General features: G+C 44.0%; 1 protein-coding gene across 6 annotated transcripts in view; it reads left to right on the top strand.

Moving 5' to 3' along the window:
* The window catches only part of ralgapb (Ral GTPase activating protein non-catalytic subunit beta), a 112,339-nt gene extending 98,753 nt beyond the window's left edge, over positions 1–13,586 (top strand). For all 6 annotated transcript variants that reach the window (XM_068000158.1, XM_068000157.1, XM_068000156.1 and 3 more), the window contains 6 exons: positions 222–344; positions 1,729–1,865; positions 2,856–2,964; positions 3,542–3,620; positions 4,868–5,016; positions 6,503–13,586. In XM_068000158.1, coding sequence (XP_067856259.1) covers positions 222–344; positions 1,729–1,865; positions 2,856–2,964; positions 3,542–3,620; positions 4,868–5,016; positions 6,503–6,696 — 791 coding nt within the window. In that variant the 3' untranslated portion in view covers positions 6,697–13,586. The remainder of the gene's footprint in view (positions 1–221; positions 345–1,728; positions 1,866–2,855; positions 2,965–3,541; positions 3,621–4,867; positions 5,017–6,502) is intronic.
* The last annotated feature ends 762 nt before the right edge of the window (positions 13,587–14,348 follow it).

Raw genomic sequence — 14,348 nt, 5'->3', positions numbered from 1 at the left:
GTTGGAGTACAAGACATCCTACTCTGAAAATAACTGTATCCTGTTCAGGTAATACTTTGACAAGTGAACTTTTCTATCCTTTTATTCAAGTCAATTGGATATGAAGAAGCATTGAAGTTTGAGGCCCAGAGAAACTGGTCAGAAGCTTTTCTGCTTTAGCCGTGCCAATTTTGGGGCAGATTTTCCATGGCCTTTCTGATCCTTTCATTGTGTACTTTCAGAAGAAACTGTGACACCCGAAGACACAGGAGGAGGCATTTTTAACGGGGAGAAGAAAGTACTGTATTATGCCGATGCCTTGACTGAAATTGCCTTTGTTGTTCCCTCTTTTGTGGAGTCATCCGGTAAGTCAAGATTCGGTTGTTTGGGGAAACTCTTTTTATACATGTAATACACCAGAGGGTTTAGTCTCCTACGAGCACACTGCCTGACCCCTTCACATAAAAATCCTTTGTGCATTAACGACAGTATTGAATAGTACACAAAATAATTTTACATGAACTTATTAAACAGTGCACTACCAGGGGGATTTCTGTTTTTGATCAGGGAATCCAGATTAATGAAGTGCAAGTAGTTCATATGTGTGTGATTGTCGTATTTTTTCTGGTGCAAATTGTCAACCTCAAACTTAGAATTGCAGATAGTCACAGAATAAATATTTTAACCCTCTTTGCTTTTGTAAACCTACAGGTAGAACATTATTTTAAGATACCAATGGGGAGGGATAAACTGCACTAGTCGCTATGTGTACTGATGCCGTAACTGTATTCCTGAGGAATTGCTCTGAGGTGCATTTTAGGGCAATCGTAAACTTATTTGTGTGTTACTATTTTGCTACAAATACTGACAAGAGGAAACTTTATTGAACTCATGTACAGTTACTACCCTTAGCAATCAGAGCAGTTGCCTGTTCCTGATTATTGTAACACCTCATTTTGTTGTCAAATGCCCCCATGGCTTTGGTGAAGGCTCCATAATTAGATTGCACTATAATATTCACTTTTTTAAAAGTTAAACAAACATTTTTTTTTTCTGTCAATTTTCTCCCCTCCCTCCTGAAGGGAATTGACTCCTTGTTAGGTCTATTTCTACGTGTACCATATGCCCACTAGTACCTTGCCCAAGTAGCCATTATTCATGCATAAGCCTCAACGTGAGAAGCGTCTCAGCCAAGCCCCATCCTGCCCTCACCCAATGTCCACACCTGCACTTTTCCAGCGAGCGTCACTGGTTACCAGTCAGGAGCAGGATCCCTGACTGATTCTTCTTTTTCCTCTCTTTCCCCTTTCCTTCCAACCCAGAGACACTGCGACTGACTGTAGCACCCCAACTGCCTTCCTGCCTAACTCCGCACAGCCCCAGGGATTGAATCTGAGGCCGTTGTAGTTTGTAAGCCTCAGATACTCGTGCTGAACCATCAGGGGAGTGTTGAAGCTCCATTATTTGAAAAGGCAGCTCCCTCTTCACTGAAATTAACCCCTGTTGAGATGCAGAATTGGTTATAAGTGTGTTATAAATAGTTTGGAACAAAATGCGCTCTCAAAACCATTAATTTTCAATTAGGACTGCAATGAAATATTCATTTCATTGTTATATAGCCATTTAATGTAATCTTTGATTTATAAATAATGTCAGTGCTCTGATTGCCATAACACAGCCATTGAATCCATAATCTCTAGTCCTCCAGTATTGCAGAAAGACATTTACTTCAATGTGTTGTGTTTGTAGCTGACTCCTCGGAGTGTGGACATCCGACGCAGGAGACCGAGACACAGATGGACCTGCTGCCAAGTCTCCTGAAACAAACCCCGCTGACCTTGGAGCTCTTCCCAAACCATTCTGACAACCTTGGCAACTCTCAAAGGGTGAGATTCTCATGATACAGTACAGGGCCGTAGGTTTATTCCTCCAATAATTCAGAATGTTGTTTGAATTTCGTATGTAGATACATGAGGAACTCTGTATGTGTCCAGCCCCTCTTTCCCCACCCCACCCACAAAGTTGGTCACTGCATTATATCAGCAGGACTTTGCAAAGATTCACCCCATTTCTCTTCTCCACTTCCCTCATTAGGAAATCCTATATGGAGGTGCTGTCCTTTGGGTGAGATGTTAAACTGAGGCCCCTGATTAGAGCCCCTGCTCCTGTGATTAAGATTGGAGGTTCCATGACACTGTTCGAAGAGGAGCAGGGAATTCTCTGTCTCCTGGCCAACATTCTTCCCTAGGCCACTGAAAATTGGCCACTCATCTCCTTACTATTTGTAGGATCTTGCTATGTGCAGACTGCCTGCCACATTTCCCTACATATTAGCAATCACTGTTCTTCAAAGTAATTGTCAGCTTTGACTGAGTTGGTAGCTCTCTCATCCCTGAATCAGAAGGTGTGAGTTGAAGCCCCACTCCGGAGACTTGAGCACATAATCCAAGCTGACATTCCAGCGCAGTACTGAATGAGCGCTTCAATGTCGGAGGTGCTGTCTTTCAGATGTGTTTTAAACCGAGACTCCGCCTGCCCTCTCAAGTGGACGTAAAAGATCCCATGGCACTATTCGAAGAAGAGCAGGGACGTTCTCCAGTGTCCTGGCCAATATTTATCCCTCAACGAACACCATGAAGAACAGATTATTTGGTCATTATCACATTGCTGTTTGTGGGACCTTGCTGTGTGCACATTGGCTGCCGCCTTTGTCTATGTTACAACAGTAAACTTCAAAAGCACTTCATTTGGCTATAAAGCATTTTGGGACATCCTAAGGGTGTGAAAAGTGCTATATAAATGCAAGTTCTTTCTTTAACTGTGGATCATTGAAGTCACCATGCCTTTTTACTAACTTCTATTTTTCCCTTTTAAAGTTGAGTCCTACACAAAAGACCAAGAAGCTGCCACTTGGTCGAACTGTGCCACCACTGGGCCCTGAGACCAAGGTTATTGTCGTGTGGGTCGAACGCTTCGATGACATAGGTATAGTATAGTATTTCTAAGAGCCTTTTAACAGCCACTGTGTTACTGCACCGTCTGATACTGCCATGTGCTACTAATCTCTTTTCAGTTGTACATCTGTAATGATAGAATGGTTACAGCACGGAAGGAGGCCATTCAGCCCATCAAGTCTGTGCCAGCTCTCTGCAATCCAACTAGTCCCACTCCCACGCCCTTTCCCCGTAGCCCTCCACGTTTTTTCCCTACAAGTACTTATCCAGTTCCCTTTTGAAAGCCATGATTGAATCTGCCTCCACCACCCCCTCAGGCAGTGCATTTCAAGTAATAACTCACTTTAGTCATTTTCGAGAGAGAATTTGTAAATGTCAGTATGGATGTAAAATACTTTGTCTCCCCACCCCTGCAAAATTATAGTCCTTACTGTATGGGTGTTTTTTAAATATGTGTATAGTCTTGTATATGCTCTCACTTCCTGTCAAATAATACTTCATGTTACAAGTCCAGTCAGCCTATGAGTTCTTCAGGCACTTACAGCGTGTTTAATATCGCTCCTGTTGGTATAGTATAGTGTGTTTAATATCTAGTGATCTTTTTCTAGAGAATTTTCCTCTGAATGATCTCCTGCCAGAGACCAGCACCGGAGTAGAGGCCACTACAAACAGCAGCACATCGCTCAGGTACTCTCACTCCTCTAATTTTGAATTTTTTTTAAAAAGCTATGAAATCCACACTTAACGCTCTTCCTTCGAGACTTGCTGTGATCTCCCTTTTCTGATTTTAAACTGTTGCTTCTCAGGAAAATGTGGGGCAACAGTTGAATGATGTCTGGTGCTACACTGAGAGTGGGTAGGTTTGTACGTGACCGGCGTATTCCAATCTAGGGGATGAAATTCTGCTCCTATGCACTGGTGGTGCCATCCCACACAATCTGTAGAGGGGACGGAAACACTGGGCTTAGAGGCTCCAATTTTCCGCCGATTTGAGCAGCCCTGGGTTTTCGGTGGGTCTGTCCGAGGGGCGCAGGAGGCATCCGTTGCTTTGTGGTGCAAGGCTCATTAGAGTATTCAGGTGGGGGTTTGTCTTTGCTGCCCTGGAAGCCTAACAATTGTAAACAATTTTACAACACCAAGTTATAGTCCAGCAATTTTATTTTAAATTCACAAGCTTTCGGAGACTTCCTCCTTCCTCAGGTAAATGTGAAGGAGGAAGGAGGAAGCCTCCGAAAGCTTGTGAATTTAAAATAAAATTGCTGGACTATAACTTGGTGTTGTAAAATTGTTTACAATTGTCAACCCCAGTCCATCACCGGCATCTCCACATCTGGAAGCCTGATGCATCGTTCTCTTAGCCCAAGGCCAGCAATGTGCAAAGCTCTCCTGCAGGCGCACATAGCCACTGGGAGAACTTGTAAATTAAGAGCTCGCTTTTAGGAGTATTTTTGCTTTTTTTCCGCATTGCACTTTGGTTGCCCGATTGTTTGGATTGGATCTTTGTTTCGTTGCATTTGTTTTTATGTATCGGATTTAAGTTTTGCTCCTCTACCATTTGAAGATAGTTTGCCTGAAATAGACACAGGGCAGGTGTTCATTTGGGAACTCCCTTTGCCTTCAGGGAGGCGGAGGGTGAAGAGGAGCAGGTTTATATTCCTGTACAAGAATACCTGATTTCCAACCCCCCGGCCAATCTCTGCACTTCCCACGCAGATCGCAATGGGGGGGCTACTAGCACCACGTAAACAAGGGGATGTTGGAAAAACCTGACCAGATCCCTCTGCACCGGCACACTACTATGGTATAACTTTCTTTCTGAGGCTACCCATTCTTTCTACAATTGAGGAACTTGTGCCTGTGTTGAATGAGAGAATGTCTGTCTCCGCATTCTGTTGAGCGTTTTTCCTTAACCGGTGGTGTTTATTTTTTATTAGGACCACCACCTCAGACAAAGATGTGCCAGTCATTTTCATCCATCCCCTGAAGACTGGTCTCTTCAGAATAAAATTGCAAGGGGCTACAGGGAAGTTCAGCATGGTGATTCCATTGGTTGATGGGATGGTGGTGAGTCGGCGAGCACTAGGTAAGTACACCAACCGGTGTGGAATTAAATATTCGCATTTATTTTGATTCAAGTGGATGATTTTGTAGCCTGCTCTAAGTGCACAGTTCCCATTTGTTCCTGATGACCCAAGCTGCATTGCATTGTTCCCATTCACTCTTGCTGTGAAAAAATAAGAAGGATATTGACGGGATGTCACATTGTGTCAGAGAGCCAATGCAGTGAATCTCGAGAGTCGCAGGCCCAGCTCTCCATTTGCAGTTTCCCACTCGCTGTGTTCCCCATCTCCACCACGTGCAAGGTTCACGCAATCGCTCCAGTGTTGCAGATGTAACTTTAAAGCAGCTGAAATCTAGTGCCTGCCCCGTTAGTGCAAAGTTGCATTTGCAACTTTGAGTCTGGCCAGAGGAAGATGCATTCAGACGACACGCTACTATTGTATAACCATATACTATGGTGAAACGCTCATTTGTCCTTACTGACATCCAGCAGCCTTTAGTACCTGAGGTAGCATGCCACAGGGCAAGCAGTGAGCCCACTGCCATCGAGGTATGCACCAGGAATAGTGCAGCCTACCTACCATATCCTCCAATTCTCTCCAAATTAATAGATGCCAGAAAGTATTTCAGAGGGTGAGCAACAACTGCAGTGGGCTTCTGGGCAGGGTGGTGGAGGCCGAGGCTCATTTAAGAGAGAACTGGATGTTGTAATGAGGAGATGTTGGTGTTCAGTGAGATTAGAAGAATGCCTCCCCTCCCCACCCCCCCACCCCCAGACAAACTATAGTGAACGTGGAGCAGACTACCAGAAAAAAATAGTTAATTCTGAATAAATTGGTAACTTAAAAAGAATACCGAGAAAGGGATGTGGGTGTCGCTGGCAAGGCCGGCATTTATTGCCCATCCCTGAGACATTGGTGATTTTGAGTGGCTTGATAGGTGTGGGTCTGGAGTCGCATATAGGCTCAGACTGGGTAAGGACGGGAGGTTTCCTTCCCTAAAGGGAATTAGTGAACCAGTTGGGTTTCTACAACAATCCGACAGCTTCATGGTCACGTTTACCGATATCAGCTTTTCATTTCCAGATTTTTTTTTAAACTGAGGTCAAATTCTCAAACTACTGTGGTGGGTTTTGAACTCTTGTTCTCTGGATTGTGAGTCCAGGCCTCTGGATTACTAGTCCAGTAACATAACCACTGCACTATCATACCTGTTTGGTAGGGCAATGGGAGGAGAGAGGGGGTCTTTGACTAAGGTAGTTATACACAGACTTTGGAAGCTGCAGAATTGACCAGGTTAAATAGCTTTTTCTTGTTTCAAGTTATACATTCTCGTGTCGCTCTCGCGCATTGCTCTCTCGCGCCTGCTCTGCCATGGATAGTTCTCGGCATGGGGAGAGCCAATTGGAGAAAAGAGAGAAAATAGTTATGATAGGGGAGAGTGTTACCATCCCCAATAAAATAAAGTGTGATAACCTGCATGATTTGCGTGTGTGTTTTTCGTTTAAGGGTTTTTGGTCCGACAAACGATTATAAACATCTGCCGACGGAAGAGGCTGGAGAGCGACTCCTACAACCCACCCCACGTAAGGAGGAAGCAGAAGATCGCGGATATCGTCCACAAATACCGCAACAAGCTGCTGGAGCCGGAGTTTTACACCTCACTCTTCCAGGAGGTGGGGCCGAAAACCCTGAACCCGTAGACACACTGAGATCCATGCCGAGAGTATTTATAAGCTATTTTACTACTTTGACAGGCACTTGGCCGCTCCAGAATGTGATACGAAGCACCGACTGGTATCCAGACCTCTGGAAAGCAGTATATCCCAGCTGGTTCTGTGTAAATGTGTATTAAGGACGTAAACTTGATTTTTGAGAAATATATAAAACCCATTTTATACTGAACTGCAAGACAGCCTTACTGAACATAACCGAATTTCTGTACAGTACTTGAAATCTGTATTATGTAGTGTATCTTTGATCAACTGTGTGGCACAGTGTGCAATAGTGCTGCACTTTTAGCTCCCAGACCTTGCACTGAATCCAGTATGGATTAGATAGTTGTAGAGGTGAAGTGAGTTTGGGGCAGTCTCAATCCAGATACTAGTGGGAGTGATTCCACAGCACAAAACTGCCCTTACTGTTCATAGTTAGCACTAAAACTAAAAGGGACGGGGTTGGGGCTGGGGAGGAGGGAGGTATCTTTTTCATTTGTCGACCTAGGTCTGTGATTTTCATTGTTAAGGCACCAAGCCACTTACAGTTGGAATCCTAATGCCAGGCGACTTGCTTCTCGTTCGCCAGAAAACACTTGTCCTGGAATCACCCTGTGCACAGTAGGGTAGTATTAGTGCAGTTATTATCAGCGTCATGCAATCCCTAATTTTATCGCAATACCCAACATAAATAGAGGACATCCACTTGTTTTCACACTTCCTAATGTTCTGCAAGCTATGAATATTCGTGCTGAAATGACATTTATCGGTTCTGTAGTACTTCAGGAAAACAATAGAAGGAATGTAGAACAGCTTAGCAACATGAAGGGAGTGAAGAAGCCCACACGGTACCGATAGTAAAGCTTCTTTCACAGTGTCCTACCTGTGGAGCTCTCCCATGGGTTGTTTACCTGCATCTCCATCCCTTGTAGTCAGAGATTAAACACCACTCGGTGAACCTGGATTGTTCGAGTTTGCATTCGACTATGATAGAGCTGTGATTTCTCCCAATCTTTCTATGTTCCCACCAACAAGTGGGATCAAATTCATGAGACATCTAACTTTCGTTGGTTATCTCAGGCTACACCTGGTTACTTCTCAGAACAAAGCAAAAAGAAAAATTCAATGTTCACCTGTGCTTTGGCACCTTACAGTGGTTCTGTTTCTTTCATGAAAGGTTTGACGTTAGACTTCACAAGGTGCCTGGAAGCTGCACTTACTTTAATTCCCTCTCCCCAGCAAGATGGACTGAGAACAGCTTGTGGCCACAGACCTGTGTGATGTAAACTGCTGACCTAGCCGTAGTTTAAAGTAAAATGATGCAGAAAGTGCGCGGGTTTGTTTCGCAGGCGTCCACACGCCGCACAGAATTGTGTTTTTATTATTTTTTCTCATTAATCTGCCGATCATGAAACATTCAAAATATTTTTAAGGGTTTTTTTTTGTACAGCTTTATTTTAACCTCAGCAGTTTGCTTATTTCTATTTGAGGAAGTAATGGTTACTTTTAAAACCATATCTTTGTTCCCAAAGCATTTTGTTGATTTGACAGACGAGCCACAATAAAAAAAAACATACAAACTAACACTTTCCAATCAAAGATCGAACAAAGTGAACAATATAACTTTAGTGAATAGTGAACAATGATCAGCACCGATAAAACTGAGAACTAGCAGTAAACAGGGCCAAAACATTTATAGTCGCCTCATCCTTCGATATCCCTTGTGTTTTTAAAATTGTCTGGATCAGTGACCACCATTTTTATGCTTTATTTTAGTTATTTAATGGGGCCCAAAACTGTCGTCAGCAGTCTGAGTGGCCCTTTTTTTAAAAAAAATTGTCATGATTAGATTTTTTTTTCAGTAGCTTAGCTATTAAAAGGCACCAGTTCCCACTCCGAATCCTGCGGTTTTGAATCCCTGGGTTGTCGAAATCTCAGTGATCCAGGACGCAGCTGATCGAGCAATCAGCCTTGCTCAGTGATGCATCTGGAACAGGGTCTCTTGCCAGTCGGCTCCCGGTAACCCTGTAAGGCAAGCCCCGAGCAGTTACGGTGCTCCTAGCGGTCAGCTTACCAGCAGCCTTGGCTTGGGAGGCTGCAAAGATCTAGCCACTAAAAACTCCAGCAGTCCCCTCGTGTCCGCTAGACGGTCTCTCCATCGTAATTCATACCAACCCGTGCCCAAGTTTTGTGGGGTGCCTACCTACAGGAGACGCTCCCTATCAGTTAAACAGAAACTATATTCATCTGGATTTCTCATTAGTTTGGTTTGAGAATGGTGATTGATTTCTATGCAATTCAGATACCAAGAAACAGGCTTTGTTAGCAATACGTTACTAGCCTTTCGCAATGAGTGAGTGAAGGTCATAGTGAGCTAAGCGACACATTTAATGGGGTGGGATGGGCCGGAGGAGACTTTAGGAGCTGCAAAGAAAAGTTTAACAAGTATTGACCGCTCTCTCAGTCCAGAACTCTATGTTAAGATTTTATTTTGTGCATAACTAGGAATTTTGTTTTTAAATATATGTCTCGAGCACAAAGATCTATCCTACACATGTTTCCATCAGTATGTGTAGCCAGCACTGAGGGGCATGTGATGGAGCCGCATCGAGGCAGCGTCATTCTTGTGCTGCAGAAAATCTGAGGGTCAGGCACTGGCGAGAGCTACACGCAGTTCGACATTATCCCAGCAATGTGGGACCATCATACTTTGTTTCTTTTTGAAAACCGGTCATTTAATCAGTGTAAAACGAGACAGTCTTAAATAGAATTAGATGGAATTTACAGCACAGAAACTGGCCATTTGGCCCAACTGGTCCATGCCAGTGTTTATGCTCCCCAAAAGCCTCCTCCCACCCCTCTTCATCTAATCCTATCAGCATAACCTTCTATTCCTTTCTCCCTGGTGTGTTTATCTAGCTTCCCCTTAAATGCATTCTGCAGTGTGTAACGTTTTTCAAATTCCTTACCCGCAGTTGATTGCTCTCAGAAGTGCACCTCTCAAGCACAGCTTCCAAATTTTAATATCTGGGACGTTAACGTTGAGCACTGTGCGAGTCTTAATTTCAATAGTTGTAAAAAGCAAAAAAAGTGTTACCGATCCATTTCACTCAGTGGAACACAAGCATTCACACATCAAAAAGGGTTTCCTGACACATTGGGGGGGTGAATCATTTCTAAATGTGGCCGCTGTAGGTCACCATGTTCCCAGATTTATGCTCATCTCTGCCTGTATTTGATCTATTTATTTGCACAGTTGATGAGTGCAGTTTTGCTCTTTCTCCTCTCTTTCATGTGCGCTTTAATCTAATTCTATTTTCAATTAACAGAATTTAAGCCAAATAAGCTGAAACTTCAAAGAGGCAGGTATGTGTCTGTGTTTGTATTTAAAGTCAACTAACACATAACTGAGCGTCAATTTCTATTCTGTTCTCTAAACTGGTTTTTATGCCAACCTACTGCTAGACCCACAACTTCAGTTATTCCGACTGATTGGATTGTGTGACTCGACCAGCAAGTTCTCTCATTACCTAATTGTTGAACGAAGGCTGTTGTCTGCTCATCTGTGAAATCCAGTTTTTATTTCTGTTCATAAAGCTCACTTGATGATTTGAGCGATGGGAGTAGTGGCTTTTTTTTTGTAAATCAGCCTGAAGTGTTCGGCATTCTTTTGGTAACCGAATAATCACACATGCTGGCAATGCACAGCAGGTGGGCAAGCAATTTACTCCAATCCTCTGAGAGACTGCCAGTGGGACATTTTATGAAGAATGACTGGTCGTGGGCATTAAATTCCACTACATCAAATCACCTACCCTACTGACTGGAGAGTGAGATCCTTTCTCAGAACACCCCAAACTTTGACCTACCTCCCTGTCCCAGGTTCTGGCTGACCTGGTGTGTCTCTCTAGTGCTTTCTATTTTTAAAGCTCATCTAGCACAAAGTTTGAATACTCCATTGTGATGTTACTCAGCTATTGCAGCCTCAGTAGTGTGAGAATATTTTTACTTCTCCATTTCAGGAGCCTGTGAGAGCAGAGCACAAGGCAAGCTCTGCTCCTTAACCTGCCCGCAGTAAATGTCGTTCAATCTAATGACATTTTTTAAATTGTTTGCATGTTGTATGCACGCCTTATATAAAAAAACAGAAAATTTATTGGTAATTGTCCCTTAGAAAATAAAACTAAGTGATACTGTGTTTAGTTTCTTAAAATACAATAGTGACTACACTTCAAAAGTACTTAATTGGCTGTAAAGCGCTTTGGGACGTCCGGAGGTTGTGAAAAATTGCTATATAAATGCAAGTCTTTTTTTGCTTTCTTGCTGTTAAAATTCTCCATGGGCTGTATCGCTCAATGAGCACTCTGTCTGGTGAAAGGCAGGTACCCCCCCACAGACTGATTCAGACCAGCGAGCTTCGCCAGCTCGTGATTGGCATAGTCTGGATTCATACTCCCCCCTCTGTCCAGTTCCATTTCTAACAGCTGTTGTGTTTATTTCTGATGCCAGTAACTGTGTCAGTGACTGCAATGATGGAGCTTGCCCGGGTAAGTAAAGGTTGGACTGAAATCTTGCTGACACACTTACGGTAATATGTCGGTTTTTTTGGGTTGGGGACATATTTTCTTCCTCCATAATGGCACTGAATCTCCCTCTGGTATCTTGTTTAAGTGGCCAGTCTTCAAGTGTCAGCCTGGGGAAGGAATGTTGACGAGCTATTTGCTCAAGGGGTCATCAGAATCAATGTGTACTATCCAGTCGGAGTGGCTGGATAGGAATCAGGAGTAGGAATCCTTGTATTTCCCTCCTTAACCCGGGATTACTGAAGCCAATTGCCCCACAATTCAGCCCGGGCCTGGCACATGTGTCTTGTTCCACATTTATAGCAGGATTCCAGTGTGCTGGATTGAGTAGGTATGGTAATGTGTTACACAAACCATGCCTTTCTCATTTACGTGCTCAACGTTGAGGAGAGCTAAGGGCCTTTACATGTCACTGTGCACATTGCTGTTCATTAATTGTAACGGGAGGTAGACTGCAGTTGGCTTTTTGTTATCTTATAGCTCCACCTCCCATCAATCCCTTTAGTAGCTCATAGTCATCTATAGGATTTTTTCTTAAACTGACCACTCGGGGCTCCCCTGATTCCACAAAAGGGTCAGTCTGTGCTAAGTCAGCTGGTCTCAGCGTGAGTGAAAGTATAATTCGCCTTTGTGCCAATTTAGATATTTGGGTCAGCGGGGGAAAATTCGGCAGGGTTCCTACTCCTGTCGACTGTTCCTGCTGGGAATGACGTGCATGTGTGGACATCTGCAGGACAGGTTCGGCTGTGATGCCCTCCTGCAGTTGCACAGATTCGCTGCCAAGGCTTCCACATGAACAATGGCCACTTCAGTGAGCTACCAGAATCATATTCCAGTAAGGAGTCAACACCTTCAGGACAGAAGAAAACGGGCGGAGTCGGGGTACAGTGAGGCCTATCTGTTGCTGTGAGAGGAGCTGAGGCACGGACATTTTCTGTTTGTAAATAGAGTTTTAAACTTCACCCTCCGCCCAACAATGAATTTGTTTCACTGGCCCAGGGCATTTTTTTTCCGTGTCAAGTTCCCAACACTGAAACATTAGTTTTGAACCTCAGCCAAACTTGCCTCAAGTTTGTTAGTTTCTGTCGTAGTCGGGTATTGTACAGAGTTTGCGTCGGGTTATAGAGACGAGGGGAGATTGTAATGTGGAGACACTGAATTAAGAAATGGTACCTTCATCTTTTAGAATGCAAATCTAGTGTGGGGAGGGGGGGGATGGGATGGGATGGTATGATGAAGTGTGGCTTTCTGCTAGTCTGTTACCCATATGTAACCAACACTCCATCTACACGACCAGTAATCTGGTATCCGCTCTAATGCAGGGTGGGCACCATGTCAGGCAATACTCTCCCACCATTGGGTTTCACATTGGCACCATGTAAAACTGATTCTGTGTGGCACCAGAGCAAGTCTTTAATCTAAAGCCATGTTTTCTGAGGTCACAATAGGCAACGGATTCAGCGGGCTTGGCATATGCAGCGTGAATGTAACACTGTGCAGCTTGGTGCTGGCTACTGCATTCACTGGGCGGGTACCCACAGTGTGAACCTCCCAGCATCCCGCTGCATGCTCACGCGCTAGACTTGATATCAGGCTTTGGGGTCATTCAGGTAGCAGCGTTCCTCAACAGGGAACCAACAGTCCAGGCAGTTGAATTACTCTTGCTGCGACTCTTCTCCCTCAATAGTCTTCCTTTACACAGATGGCCCTTTAACCCCGTATAGCCTGACAACTGATCTTACTCAAATGTTGCCTGTGAATTTCTTGCAAATTCTTTGGAAACCTTCATGTTATCAGCAAAACAAAAAGTAACGGGACAATGGCACTTTGCTGATCCACTGTATAATTCGGCTAACTGTCGGGCGAAATCCCTAAACAATTGTATATCACTCTGGTGGCGTCTCAACCTCAGCAGCACTGGAAAGTTGGGCTTTCTGGGATTATGTCTTTTTTTAATTCAAAGGTCAGGCTCGCCATTTGTGACACATTGTGTGCAATCATTATGAAACTGAACATCTTGATAACCTGGCATGAAACATTTCTGGAAGATAATTTAAAAGTATTGTATTTTCTGTAAATAATGCTGGCTTCAATCTGAGATGTACAGTAAAGGAGGAGCTGTATGTACATAGCGATCGGCAGACTAGGTTGTTTTTGTCTTCAGTACCTAATCTCTCTCCTCGTTAGGATCGGCACAAAGAGCTTGTTTGTGTTTATGCCAATTCTATGTGTCAGAGAAATGTACTGATATTGAATGTATCTCATGTATTCAATAAAATTTCAAGAGCTTCTTAACCCCGTACCCTTATTACAAAGAGCTGGTGAGAGTGCGCTGGTTTTTAAATGGACTCTGAGCAAAATTCCAGTTCACCAGAGAAGTTGCAGCATTTCAGCTGAAGGTGTGGGGCCTTTTCTGGGGTACAGTTCCGTGGGCGTTGGCAGTCCTTGGGTGCTCTGAGCTAAGGTGGTAAGTGTGGATGGGCTATTTGATTGTATGTGTGGTGCCTTTCACAATGTCCAGCAAGGATTACTGGATAACGATCTGGCGGCTGATTTTAAACTCTGGGCCAGGGGAGTTGCTCGTGTCCACCTGCTGCTCTGGCTGAGATCAGCCAGCTCATCACGGACTGGGAATGGAGCTGGAGACCGTCCTGATCTGTGTGGCCCAGCGTTACATCTAGTCATCGTCGCTGGCTCAAAATTCCGGATCTCCCGATTGACACACTTGTGGGAGCACCATCACCATACGTACTGTAGCGGTTCAGAAAGAAGGCCCACCACCACCTCGGCAACTAGGAATGTATGATTCCACGACGGCTCTGCAATGACGACATGTTAATCCCATTGAAAAGTTATATCGTGCAGCGAGCGTTAGCCATCTGTAAGAAAAACTAAAAGAGTTCATGGATTCTTCGGTCATTGTCCCTGTGATTGAAAGGAACCAGAGAGGGCCTTTATTTGGCAGGAGTGAGGGAAGGAAAGAATCTTGGCTACAACTGGAAAAGTCTTAAAACGACCTCACTGCCCCAGTAAACCAGTTTTAAGATAATTCTCATT

The sequence above is a fragment of the Heptranchias perlo genome, chromosome 19 (assembly GCF_035084215.1).
Source record: "Heptranchias perlo isolate sHepPer1 chromosome 19, sHepPer1.hap1, whole genome shotgun sequence".
Classification (NCBI taxonomy): domain Eukaryota; kingdom Metazoa; phylum Chordata; class Chondrichthyes; order Hexanchiformes; family Hexanchidae; genus Heptranchias; species Heptranchias perlo.
Note: the sequence above shows the minus strand (reverse complement) of the source record. Positions and strands in the feature narration are given on the sequence as shown.